General features: G+C 58.8%; 1 protein-coding gene across 3 annotated transcripts in view; it reads right to left on the reverse strand.

The window, feature by feature from the left end:
- Window positions 1-116: 116 nt before the first annotated feature.
- The window catches only part of PSD (pleckstrin and Sec7 domain containing), a 45,668-nt gene continuing 33,478 nt past the window's right edge, over window positions 117-12,306 (reverse strand). For all 3 annotated transcript variants that reach the window (XM_042018767.1, XM_042018766.1, XM_042018768.1), the window contains 7 exons: window positions 6,511-6,554; window positions 5,114-5,292; window positions 4,232-4,302; window positions 3,494-3,651; window positions 3,026-3,170; window positions 2,273-2,416; window positions 117-2,006 (listed from right to left, as the gene is read on the reverse strand). In XM_042018767.1, coding sequence (XP_041874701.1) covers window positions 1,770-2,006; window positions 2,273-2,416; window positions 3,026-3,170; window positions 3,494-3,651; window positions 4,232-4,302; window positions 5,114-5,292; window positions 6,511-6,554 — 978 coding nt within the window. In that variant the 3' untranslated portion in view covers window positions 117-1,769. The remainder of the gene's footprint in view (window positions 2,007-2,272; window positions 2,417-3,025; window positions 3,171-3,493; window positions 3,652-4,231; window positions 4,303-5,113; window positions 5,293-6,510; window positions 6,555-12,306) is intronic.

Genomic DNA, 12,306 nt, shown 5'->3' on the forward strand with positions numbered 1-12,306 from the left:
CCTGCCTGGGTCTGGAAGTCTGGCACCAAGGAGACTGCTGCCAGCCCCTCCTCAGCATCCCTCTGTGCCAGGGCTGTCCCCAACCATGGGGAAGAAACCACAGCGCACCCAAGAAGTGAAGAGCGAGTTTTACTTCAGTAACTGAGAGAAGAAGCTGTACAAAGGTTTGTTTTCCCCCCCACCCCCCAAGCCACCTGGGGCAAGGGTGGGTTTGTTTTTTTTTTTTTTTTTTTGCAATAGACTCAAAAGAGCAGAATAAAAAGTTTTGACACATTCGCAAAGTCAGTGCTGAAACCAGCCAGGTCCCAGGCGGCTGAGAACTGCGTGTGTGCCAGCCCCTGGTCACAGCCCTTCACTGTGCCCGGATCCCGTTCTGGACGATCCTGCAGCCGTGCTCCATCACTTGCCCCTTGCTCTGGACAAGCATCTGTCAGCCCACTCTGGAGTGGTGGGGGCTGCCCCAGCCTGCCCCTCACCTTGGCAAGGAGGGCGCCTGTGGCTGAGGAAGGGGCTGCACCACTGCTGCTGCAGCAAGGGGACTGCAGCACTGCAGACCAGGCTTTGCTGGCAGCTTCCACGGCCCCAGGCATGTGTTGTAAAAGAGGTGTGGAAAGAAAAGCTGGCTCCAGCGTGTGCTGGAGCCATAGGGCAGGGGGAGCCCCATACCAGCCCTGGCTCCAGGGCTCACCGCCTTATGGGGAGTACTTGCGCACTGCTGCCCACCATGCCCTGGGTATGACGCTCACACCCAGGTGCTGCAAACAGGGCCAGTCCAGGCTGCCAGCAGTGGGGGTGGAAAATGAGGGTCATGAAGCACCGGTGCATCAGCCTCCCATGCAGCCACACGTGCAGCAATGGGTGTTGCCATCCCAAGGCTGCCTCCTTGGTGCTGGCAGCCACAGGGCTGTCTCCCCGAAGGGTTGCTGGTGCTGAAGTGGAGCTGGGGAGCAGGCAGCAGCAGTACACACAATAGCCCACGCTCAGCTTGCTGCAGGGTGGGGGTGTGGGGAGCTGGATCTCCCGAGTCCTTTTAAAAATCTTTCCCCCAGAGTGCAGTGCTTACAAGATATGGCTGGGTTTGTGGTTTTGTTTTTTTTTAAACAGTTCCCAAAAAGCATCAAAAGTAGCCCCCAAAAAAACCTCCCTAGTGGTCAGCTCGATCTGGTACTAAAAAGTGCAAAACTGTATCACAAAAACTGTTCAAAAGTTGTAAGAAAGCGAGGAGGGTGCAGAGGTGATTGAGGTGGCAGGGAGGGGACCAGGTGCTGTTTCCCCAGTTTCCCTGACCACCAGCCCCAGGAGAGGGGACAGTCTAGGGCTGGCCCCCTCCCATCTACCCCCATGGCACGATGGAGCTGGACAAGCGGCCGCTGGCTATTTTTTGCTGCGTCTTTTGGTTGTGTTTTTTTTTTTTTTAAACCATTGAAGAATTGAGCCCAGCGGGTAGGTTTCAGTTGCTCCCTTTCCCTGGGGCAGCAAGAGTAGGTCCTGCAGCCAAGTGCAGGACAAGGAGGGGCAGGAACAAGTCTGATAGGGCCAGGCAGCTCCTGCAGGCAAGGACTGGGGACCGTCCTGCTCTGCCACTGTCTCCAGCGGAGGGGCCATGGCTCTGCATGGCTGGTGCTGACGGCTGCAGAAGGGCTGTCACCCCCTCCAGCTCGTGCCGCAGACAGACGGACACATGCAGGGTCTCAGCAGGCACACGGCCTCCACCCCCGTGCTGGGGGGACAGGAACAGAGCTGCAGTGCAGGCAGCTGAGGCCCCTCACTTATGACTTCTGGGAGTGGCCGGGGGGCTGGCGGCCAGCGCGCTCTGAGATGTTGCGCTTCACCTTGGTTGTGCTGGAGGGCTCTGCGTTGAGCGAGGGGCTGGAGCGGGACTTTTTCAGGCCATCGTCCTCCCCACCCGCTGTGTCCAAGAGGGTGGACTCAAATGCTGCCAGGTCCTCAGAGCCAGCCTTCAGCTTGGCCCGCAGCAGCATGGCATAGGTGCCATAGCGGGATTTCTGGGGAGCACAGTGCAGCAGAGAGAGAGGTTGGCAAGCTGGGTACTGTCCTATGGCCAGCATCCCTGCGGGGGGGGGGGGGGGGGGGGATGCTCATGGTCCCTCCAACCCAGCCAGCATCCCAGGGCAGAGGAATACTTGTGGTCTTAGACCACGGCAGTGGCAGTGTAACTCAGCTGATGGGATGGGTTGGGCCCCTCACTGAGGATGGCCAAACAGGTAGGGGCAGAGGGCCTGAGGGTAGAGGGGGGCATCTTCCAGCTCACCTCAAATTCCAGGTACTCTTCCCTCTGCTTTAGCTCCTCGTACTCCTTGCCTTTCACCTTCTTCTCAGGCAGTGAGGAACGATGCTCCAGTAGCTCCGCTGACATTGTCTTGAACTTGGTCTCATGGTTCTTCACCTGTTCCTCCTGGGAAAGGGTGGCACTATGTCAGTGCCCTGCTCTGTCCCCCTGGTAATGTGAGCTGGCTGGGCACAGAACAGGTTTTTCCCCTTCTAGGAGCAGCCAGGATCTCAGCTTCTGCTCCCAGGTTTGATTTTTGTTTTTTTAAATGGCAGACAAAATCACAGGCTTTTGGGGGGAATCTGCTCTCACCTCATAGCAGGACTGACTGCAGTCTTAAAGCAGAAAAATTTAATCCCTCTCAAACTAGGCTGGTGGTTTTTTAAATCCTTTCTGCTCTATGAATAACTGCCCTGGTATGCATGAGTGCCAGCTAATCCCCCCAGCTGGTTGCCTTTCAAGGTCCCTCGCAGGACCTTGCAAGTCATGATGTGGAACCACTTTCTCATCCATGGTCAGACCATCACCTGAGTCCAGCCCCACTGCCAGGAACAAGACCTCACTGTCTGCCCCCAATCTCAGTACCCCTTTTCTTTGTCTCCCCCTTGGCCCTTTACCTCGCTGGGGAGGCAGCTGGGTGCATGGCACCACATAGATCCCTCTATAGGGGAAAGTGCCACTGGCAGATCCAGGGGTTTGTCCCAGGCTCACCATTGCCCCCACACCGTGGCCCACCTGAGACAGCCTGGTGCAGGAGCTAGGCAGCAGCGGGCGGCTGAACTTCTTCTGGGAGCCGATGGCTGCGGGGAAGGGGGGTGCAGAGAACATGGCTGCCACCACGTTGATGCGTGTGATCCACGAGTGCATCTGTTCAGGGTTCCTGAGAAAAAAGGCCAAAATACAGATGGGCTATCTGTGTCAAAGACAGAGGGATCTGCTCTGCAGACGAAGTCTGAGTCCCCCAGGCCTGGCCCTGGCCAGCCATGGCATCTGGGACTCTACCCACAGCTAACCTGAGCCCGGCAGGGTAGGAAAAAGAGGAGCTGGGCAAAGCTCAGCACTGACACCAGGTCCCTCTCCTTCCAGAAAGGGCCAGGACAGGAGAGAGCAAGGTGGCCCTAAGCCCCATCCCACCCTACATTCAAGTCAGGGGAGTCCCTGTGCCCTGGCGTGGGGCCCAGCCAGGGATCCTGAAGGACTCACTGTGCTTGGAAAAGGAAGACCCTCCAGTCAGCTGTCCTGAGGTAGAAGACATTGGGTCGCTTGCTGTAGTCAGATGCCCGCGTGGCAAGTGAATGGTGGATGCTAATAGCATTCTTCAGTTCTTCTTCTGCCAGCGCCTTCCCTGGCTTATACTCCTCCTGCAAATCATGGGGTGTTTCAGAGCCAGCTCAGGAATGCACCCCACCATGAGTCAGCTCTATGAGGTTTCAGGAACTGCAGACTAGTGCTGGCTGTGGCAGGGCTTGGAGCTTACCCTCTACCAGGCAGCTGCAGACTCTGCTTCCAGCTCATGCTACACCCCTGGAGAGAGGCTGCACAACCTAGGTGCATTGGCTTGGCAACAGCACAGGGGCTGTTCCCCACTGCCCCCAGTTCCCTGTGTGTGTGCCTGCAGGGAACTGGATGTGCAGCCCAATGCCCCACTCAGGGCAAAGACCCTGATGCTCTTCTTCCCAGCCAGGCCCCCTGCATGCAGAGCTCTCAGTTAGTAGTGCCTTTCACTGCCCAGGCTGTACCCAAGCACCCTGGAAAAAGGAATGCCACCAGGTCCCCAAGCAGCTGCTCAGGCATGCAGGGTGCTGAGTCTACTTAAGCCAGGCTTTGCAGTGCTGTGTGTTGCAGCCCCTCTCTCACTGCTGTGGAGACTGCTGTGACCCACCCTCTGGACTGGGGACAATCCATCTCCTTGGTGTGGACGTGGGTGGCCCTGCTGCCTACCTTCTGCAGGTAGAGAATCATCCCCTTCAGGATGGCGTGGAAGGGCTTCCAGCCGCGCTTCCCTCGGGGTGCTGCCGAGGAGGAGAGAGCAGCTCAGACATCAGCCTCAGAATCGAGCGGGGGTAAAAGCCACCCCTCCACCCTCCTCCAGCCAGCCCTGCCACAACGCACGTCACCCCACCCCCGGGACGGGCAGCACGCCAGGACCGTCCCTGCGCACCTGAGCCCACGCAGGCCGCGTGGCTGGCAGATGGTGCTGCTGGCAGGGGGGCCGCTGCCGCCTCCCGGGGCCAGCGCCGTGCTGCGCTCCCCCTGTGCTCCCCGCCTCGCTGCCTGTGCTCGGCTTCACCGCTGCCTCCACGCTCGGGCATGGGGACAAGGCGGTGCTGCCTGCCAGGTAATGCTGGCTTTGAAGGGCGGCTGCATCTAATCAGATCTAGGCAGCATTAGATGGCCAGGGCTTAGGAGGGATTTTATGGGGAATACAGTGAACATGCCTGGCAGTGCCCAACCAGCTGCAGCCCGCTGTGAGCCTTGTCTATCACACCACAGGACACCTTCCTTCATCCACACAATCCTGTGGCAGGGGTGCAACAGGAGACCCCACCCCATCACCCTGCCTGCCCCTTTCCCAGTGCTGTGGGCAGGGGCTTCACTTCCTGCCTGCTCGGCATCTGCCAAGCCCTGATGGTGCATGTGGATGGGCAGGGACAGGCCTTTCAGCTCCCCAGCCTGAGAGCTGAATTATGCCTGGCACAGCACTCATGCTGGAGGCTGGCATGATGCTACAGTTGGACATCACATAGTGACTCTTGCCCTGCTTCCTGTTCACTTCTGGAGTTCACTAGTGCCCTCTTGCCCATGGCCTCCACAGGCACCTACTTTTCTTGCAGTCAGGATCAGCGTGGATCTTGCGGACTAACAGCCCATGCTTGTAAGTGGCAATGCTGGAGTCCTGGGAAAAGTCCAGAAAGGGGTTACTGCAGCTGCTGATGCGCTTGATGGACTTCGGGTTGGGATCTGCCAGCTCTGAGAGGGACTTTCTCAGCTCCTCCTCATCTCTGCCAATCAGATTTGGGTGGGGAAAGAGTTTGTTACCTTTCTGGGAAAAGCAAATACCAAGTTCCCCACTGGTCGGTGCCACTTTTAGGCCTGGCTTCTGAAAGGGAAGCCAGGAGCAGCAGGCCAGGATGAGCAGTCTTCCATCAGCACTGGTGAGCACCCCAAACCTAGCCATGCCCATGTGCCCCTGTCTCTCTAGACAGCCAAGGTGCTGCCTGGTTCCTTGAACGACAAGGCGTTGGACTTTTACTGCTGATTCAGGGTGGGACCCCTGCCTGCCCCAGGGATTGAGGAGCCTTTTTTTGGGCAGGGGTGTGACAGATGCCAGCCAGGCTGATGAGCCAGAAGCGATGGAGGAGCAGTACCCCAGGGCTTGGCACTACCACAGCGCCCCAGTCCACGGCATACAGGCTCACTGCTGGTCCCCAGCTGGTAGGAAGGAGGGTATAGAATGGAATGCCCCCACGAGGAGAGACGCAGGCTCTGGTCCCCACATTTTAAGGGTGGCAGCCAGACTACAGGGTCCAGAGCCAGAGGCAAAGGGGTGCAGGGGGACTGTGGTGGGAAGGCATTGGGCAGTACCATCCAAGGGCAGGAGCAGGTGTGGGCTCCCACCGGGTCACAGCCCCTCACTATGGGCAGGCTGCACTGGTGCCGCTCCCCCCCGCCCGCAGGAAGATGTGGGAACCCAGAGCTGCTGCCTCCCTGCTCCCTCAGCCGCTCGCTGCTAATTAAACCCCTCAGCATCTGCCGGCGTCTCCATGGCAGCGGTCGAGCGCATCGCTCAGCACTGGGTAGGACCGGGCTGATTAATCCCTGCAGCGCAGGCGCTGCCGCTCCTGCTGCTGGAGATGGCAGCTGTAGGTGAGGGTGCAGGCACCCTGTGGGGCCCTGGCACAGCCACAGCACCTCCAGAGGCTGTCTATTCCCACCCTGGGCACAGCCACCAAGGCACAAACACATGCCAAAGCTGCAAGAAACCAGCCTCAGGTGGCTTTCCCCCAGCATGCTGGAGAAGGGACCCCCATGGCAGTGCTGAGGGCAGCCAGGGGTACACTGCCTGCACCCCAGCCCAACCCAGCCCAAGCTCCCTCTCCTGCTCTCATCCTCACAGGGGCACCTGCCCTGCAGCACCATGGCTTGTGTGGCCTCTGGGGCTGGCTGGACTCACTGCCCACCCAGTGCCATACAGCAGCATCCCCTGCAGGGGTACTTACATGGCCCACTGCAGCTTCTCGTTCTTGATGGAGCCATACAGAGCCTGCAGAGAGAAGAGTGGGGGGTCAGCAGGAGAGCGGTGCCAGGCTGGGGGTCTGCTCTGCGGAACAGAAGAGGCACGCCAGACTGGCTCAGGGACACCAGAGGTTAAGGTAACCTCATGTCAGTTCTGGTCCAGCCCTGTCCTGGCTAGGCTAGCCAGCTGACCTCGATTTAGGGGTACAGACACCTTCTGCTGGGGACCACGGGACCTGCAAACCACCCCCCACCTCAAGGACAATGCAGGGGATGGCCCTGGCATTTTGCCCTCTCCTACCCTCTGTCTCTACCTGCCCGTGACAGTGCCACAGTGTTAGCAGCATAATGGTGAGGCACACCTAACATTTCCCAGTGCTTGGGAGAGCTGTTTCTCCCTATTCCAAGGTGTTCCAGACTGGTAAAAGTGGCAGCCTTCAGGAGGCCTGAGTCCAACGACAGAAAGCTTTTGGGACAGACTTCATTGGTGCATGCCTTCACCCCACTCAGTGGAACCTCAGCCTGCCCCACGGCCTCCAGAAGCTCCATGCCACAACAGACCACAGCCAACAACTTCACTGCAGTCAGCCACACACCCTGGGCTCATGGCAGCACCCAGCACTCCCCAGCAATGCATTGCTCCTGCAGGAGCACACTTTATGAGAGACTTCAGCACAGTGCTGGCCCTGCACTGGCAGAAACCCTGGCATGCTGTCCTTCATGAGACACTCAGAGGACCTTGTGGCTGGTCAAGGCAGGTGCTTGGAGTGGCTGTGGCCTGTCCCTACCCCCTCCCCAGCAACCCCAACACTTTTCCCTCCTTGGAGACCCAGACATCACCCATCTGAGCAAGGCAGGGTCTGCTGCCTGCATTTCTGCACAGGAACAAACTAAGCCTGCCTACAGCAGGATGCTTAAGGGCCCCGCTCCCAAGTGTTTGTCCGGTTTGAGCTGGGTGCAAGCCAGCAGTGCTCAGCACAGCTCTGTAGTCACGGAGGCTCCAGAGAGGGTTTCAACATAGTGCTCACAGAGGGCTTTGGAGCAAGATCTGGAAGGCATCATCCTTGGAGGAAAATACTCGAATCTTGCACAGGCTGTTCATGCAGCTGTCAACATCCATCACTGGGCCAGAGACTGCTGCTGAGAGATCTTGCTGGTGGCTGAGAAAGTACAGCTGGAGGCGTGCAGGGGCCCGGGAATGCTGGCCAGCAGACAGGCCCCAGCGATGTCTAAGGAAGGGACATTCATCACTCCCGAGAGGCGCAGCAGCCAGGATGGAGCAGGAACCCAGCTCTTTCCACACTTTCCCATCAGGGAAATGCTGGCATAGCACCAGCTTGTTTCTCACAGGAAGGAAGGGATCGTCTCAATCTAGCAGGCAGAAAAGTTGGGTTCAGTTCTCTCCTGGGAAGACAGGAGACCTATAAAGGGGTAATAGCCTCAGAGCCTGAGAGAAGATTTGATCCCAGACCCATTAGTGCAGTCCCAGTGCCAGAGGGGCAGGATGCTAAGTTGTGAGCAGGAGATACCCACCAGCAGGCTGGCAGCAAGGCAGCCAGAGGAGCAAAGAGATTTAGAGAAGAATCTGTGAGGAAAAAGGCAATCCAGAGCCCTGCAGAACATAATCTGGGAGCAGAGCAGGGGGATAAGCAGGATCTCAGAGCAATGTGGATCATAAGGAGTCACCATGGGAAACAGAAGAGAAGGGATCTTAATCACTGCCGGGGATGCAGCTGAAAAATGCTGAGAACCAACAGATACAAAAAGGAGACTAAAAAAATGGCACATAGTGGCCACTGGAAATGGCCCAAAAGCACCTCAGAAAGAGCGGGCAGAATGGCACACGTGGCTTGGCTTCCATCTGGCTCATTGGTGATACAGAGAAGTGTCAACTCCCTGCCCCAAGGCAGGGAGATGTGAGCCAGCTGAGCAGGGATTTTGGAGGGCTGGAGAGAACCCCAGCCCCGTGCAGGGCTTGCGGGAGGATTGCTGCTAAATGCTGAGTGGATGAGCCGATAGCAGAAGATGCTTGAGGAGTAATTCAGGATGGCACAGTGTCGGATAACATCCTGGCAGAGTACTGTGTTACAAAAACCTGGGTGCTGGGACTCCAGGCTGAACTGCCTTATGGCTTCAAAAGGCCCCAGCTGCCCTGCTGCAAGCCCCAACAGCATCCCACCAAGCCCATTACCAGCAGGGGTGTCAAGTACCCCACCTCAGAGACAGGGAGCAGGGGATGCTCAGCACTCCTGTGCAAGGGAACAGGGAGACTGTGGGATTGAGAGGGCAACACAAAGCTTTACATCTACACTTAAAACCTGCCAAAATTCTGCTTGGCTAAATACCAACCTCATCCAAGACCAATCTCAGGTACAAAGCTGGTGGACTCAGCCCAAGTCCTAGCCGAGAAGATGCATTCCAGCCACAAAGCTCACTCTGCTGTTCTGGTCCTGTAGCAGAACCACTGCCTGTCACTCCACAAAATTCTGGGCTTTTTGGTGCACAGATCGTTTCTGCTAGGGAAGCGCAGGTGACGCAGGTTCCTGAAGCCTAACTCACAACCACGTCAGCAGAGACCACAGACACCAGATTCATCAGCAGGTCCCTCTCTCCAGACTCTCTTTGTTCCGTGGATTCATTTCCCCTGGGCCAAAAGGACAGCAACTCTTTGGCATCTCTGAGCTTGCAAGTACTACCCAAGAGAAAGCTGGGCACTGGCCACATGCCACTATGGATGATGACCCCAAGCATGGTTGGGGTTTTTTGCCATCGCTGGGTTATGAGCTCACTGTTGCAGCATGCCAGACCAGTCAGCCAGCTCTGCCCTAGACATGCGCAATGCTAAGGAGACCTAGGAATGTACTGTCCCAGTGGGATTTCTAACTGAATCAACATCTTTCTTTGGTGTTTTCCCTCCCAAAAGCAGGCTGAGAGGCTGTTCCTGAGTCCCGCTCTACCAAGCGGTCTCAAGGACGGCTAAGGGGCTGCACTGGCAAGAGGCAGGTGGCTCTGATGTTCTAGCCCAGCCATAGGGCCAGCCCTGCTGGGGACAGCCTATGTAAGCAGGGCAGGGAGAAGACACCTCCCTTCAGCTCCTCAGCTCAGACCAGACCAGAGGCAAGATCCAGTGATGGTCTGGGGAGCTGAGTAATAAGCTGGTCTGAATACAGCTTTGGCACAGGACTGTACTGAGGACTGTAGCCCAGTACTCAAGTAACAGATGAAGGTTAAGGCAGGAATTTGGGCACTTGGATGAGGGTTTTAACCCTTTCTGGAGTGCCTCTTCTATGCATCATAAGTCTTATGGACACATCCTCCTTCCAGTCTGCTAGTTCCTCTGCTAAACACCACAGTGCTCAGCTCTCCATGCAGCAAGATGCCATGTGCGTATCAAGGCTCCCCTTCCTCTTGTCAGCCCTGTGACCAGCCATGGGTTCATGACATTCTTCAAGACAGACTTCACAGCCACCAAGCACCCTCCCTGCAGTCATTCTACCTCTCTCTGTGACTGACAGCATTTAAACATGAAAGCTCAATTGCTGGCTGTGCCCAACTTTTCCTTAGCAAAATATCTTCGCTACACCCAGCCACAAAGCTCTGTGAGGTCCCCCAGGCACACAGACCCTCCAGCTGCACAGATCTGAACAGTAGAGTCAGATCAGAGCTGTATGTTGGATGGAACTGTACCTGTCGGGTCCCTAATTCACCTCAGCAGCACCCCCCCGCATTTCCTGCCTGCCCAGCATGCACAACCTATGCTCAAGAACAACTCATCACCTGGCACACACCAGCCCTGCTGCATACATCCCCGTGTCCCTCCCTCCCCTCTGCTGCAGAGGGGCTCCTGTGTGCACACAGAGCAGAGTGACTTGAGGACAGACTTTTTTCCCCGTAAAATGGGCTGCCACGGGGACAATGTCCTGTGCATGACCTTCCACCCTGCTGCAGTCATGGGTGGCAGCAGGTGACAGCTACCCATCTTGGCCCCACACTTTTGACTCAGTAACACTGTAAGCTGCACCAACCTCTTTCAAAATATTTAAACTACTCCTTGCCCAGGCAACTATCTCCCCCAGGACAGCAGACCCTTCCCAGCGCAGCCCCACAGCGCGGGAAGCAGCGACCGAGCATCTCCCAACTGCATGTTTCCATCCGAGTGCGTCACAACTTAATGCTGCCCCCAGACCGTACTGCGCTATGACAGCACCGCGGCTTGGCACGGCCCCGATGGCCCCACCGGGCTGGTTTTAGCCACGGGGGCAGCCCAAGTAGCTCTGGGGTAACCCTGACTGCTCTGCCCCAGTTTGCCTGCGAGGAAGGGGCCGGTGTGGGCTCTTCTCCCGCTACTACACCGGAGGCAGGCACCCGACCGAGGCAGGACGCGCCCAGAGACAGCCTGTTCGCTTCTTCCCACCCAGGACCGATGCGCACCAGCCTAATATCTCCAAAACGGATGCCGGCTCACAGCGAGCAAGCTCTCGGCAATAAAAAGCCCGTTTTTGCCCAGGAAGCCACTCCTTCCTCTCTAACTCTGCTCGGCTGGGTGCCGGGGCTGCGGCGCTGCCCCTCCGCGTTGCCTTGCGGCTCTCCCCGACGCCCAGGTGGGTGCCAGTCTGCCCTGGCTGGGATGACAGGGCACGGCGCAGCGCAACCCTTGGCAGAGAGCCCGCAGAGCTCGTCACTTATGCTAAGCCGTAGGGGCAGGTCCCAACGGTACGGCTCTGTCCTGGATTCCTCTCGCAGCGATGTTTTCGAGCAAGCACTGTTGCCAGACCACGGTAAGCGGCGCAATGTCACCCAGGTCTTGCTGCGCTCCCGCCACCTCCGTGATCGGGGTGGGATGAAAGGGGCAGAAATGCAGGATTGGGGACGGGGACCCTCGGGAGGAGGGGGCATGGTGGAGACCCGGCTCCGCAGAAAGCAGGAACGAGAGGGAGATGGAGGCTGACTGCTCCGTACCAGGGCTGAGGCTCTTGCAGCGAGCGACCGTCCGGGCATGTTCACCCACCCGTGTCCCCGCCGGGGCGCAGGGCGCTGCGCATTCCCCCATGGAATTCCCCCCGCTTCCCCGGCCCGCCGCTTACCGGCTTCTTCTTGCGGCGGCTCTGGATGCGGCTGACCACCAGGTCGGTGTAGAGCACCGGCTTGAGGGTCCGGGAGCGCTGGGGCCAGCCGTAGCAGAAGGTCTCCACGCCGCGGTAGTTGCGCCCGTAGCGCACCGAGCACATGGAGCGGGACCGCATGCGCCCCGCGCTGCTGTTGATGCTGTTGACGCCGATCATCCTGCCGGCGGGGGGCCGGCGGGGCGCCCGGCGCGGAGCCCGGCGGACCGGACCTGCCCTGCCCTGCCCTTCCCTGCCCGGCCCTGCCCTGCCGTGCCCTGCCGTGCCTGCCGCGGCCGCTTCGCCGCCGCCGCCTGTTGAAGCGGGGCCGGGCCGGGCCGGGCTCGGCGGCGGCTCTCGACAGAGGCGGGGCTGCCCCGCCCCGCCCGCCGCAGCCAATGGCGACCCGCGGCGCCCGGCCGGGCTGAGCCGCGCCGAGGGGCCGGCAGTGGGCACCGCACCTGGGGGGACAGCATCCCTGACGCTGATGCCACACGAGTTGCCGGACCTGCCTCCGGTGCACCAGCTGGCCCTCCCTGCTTCCTTCCCGCGGAGAGTGGGAGCAGGTGGCTGCACCCTCCTGGGGGGGCCGCGGTGGTGACATCTGAATTCCAGGGGCCAGGTGGCACCTCCACTCGGTTCCAGCTGGGCAGGCTTCAGCTGCTGCTGCAGCCCGGC

Source organism: Corvus kubaryi, unplaced genomic scaffold, assembly GCF_017639235.1.
Source record: "Corvus kubaryi isolate FWS band 111438036 unplaced genomic scaffold, C.kubaryi_AGA036_p1.0 138, whole genome shotgun sequence".
NCBI lineage: Eukaryota > Metazoa > Chordata > Aves > Passeriformes > Corvidae > Corvus > Corvus kubaryi.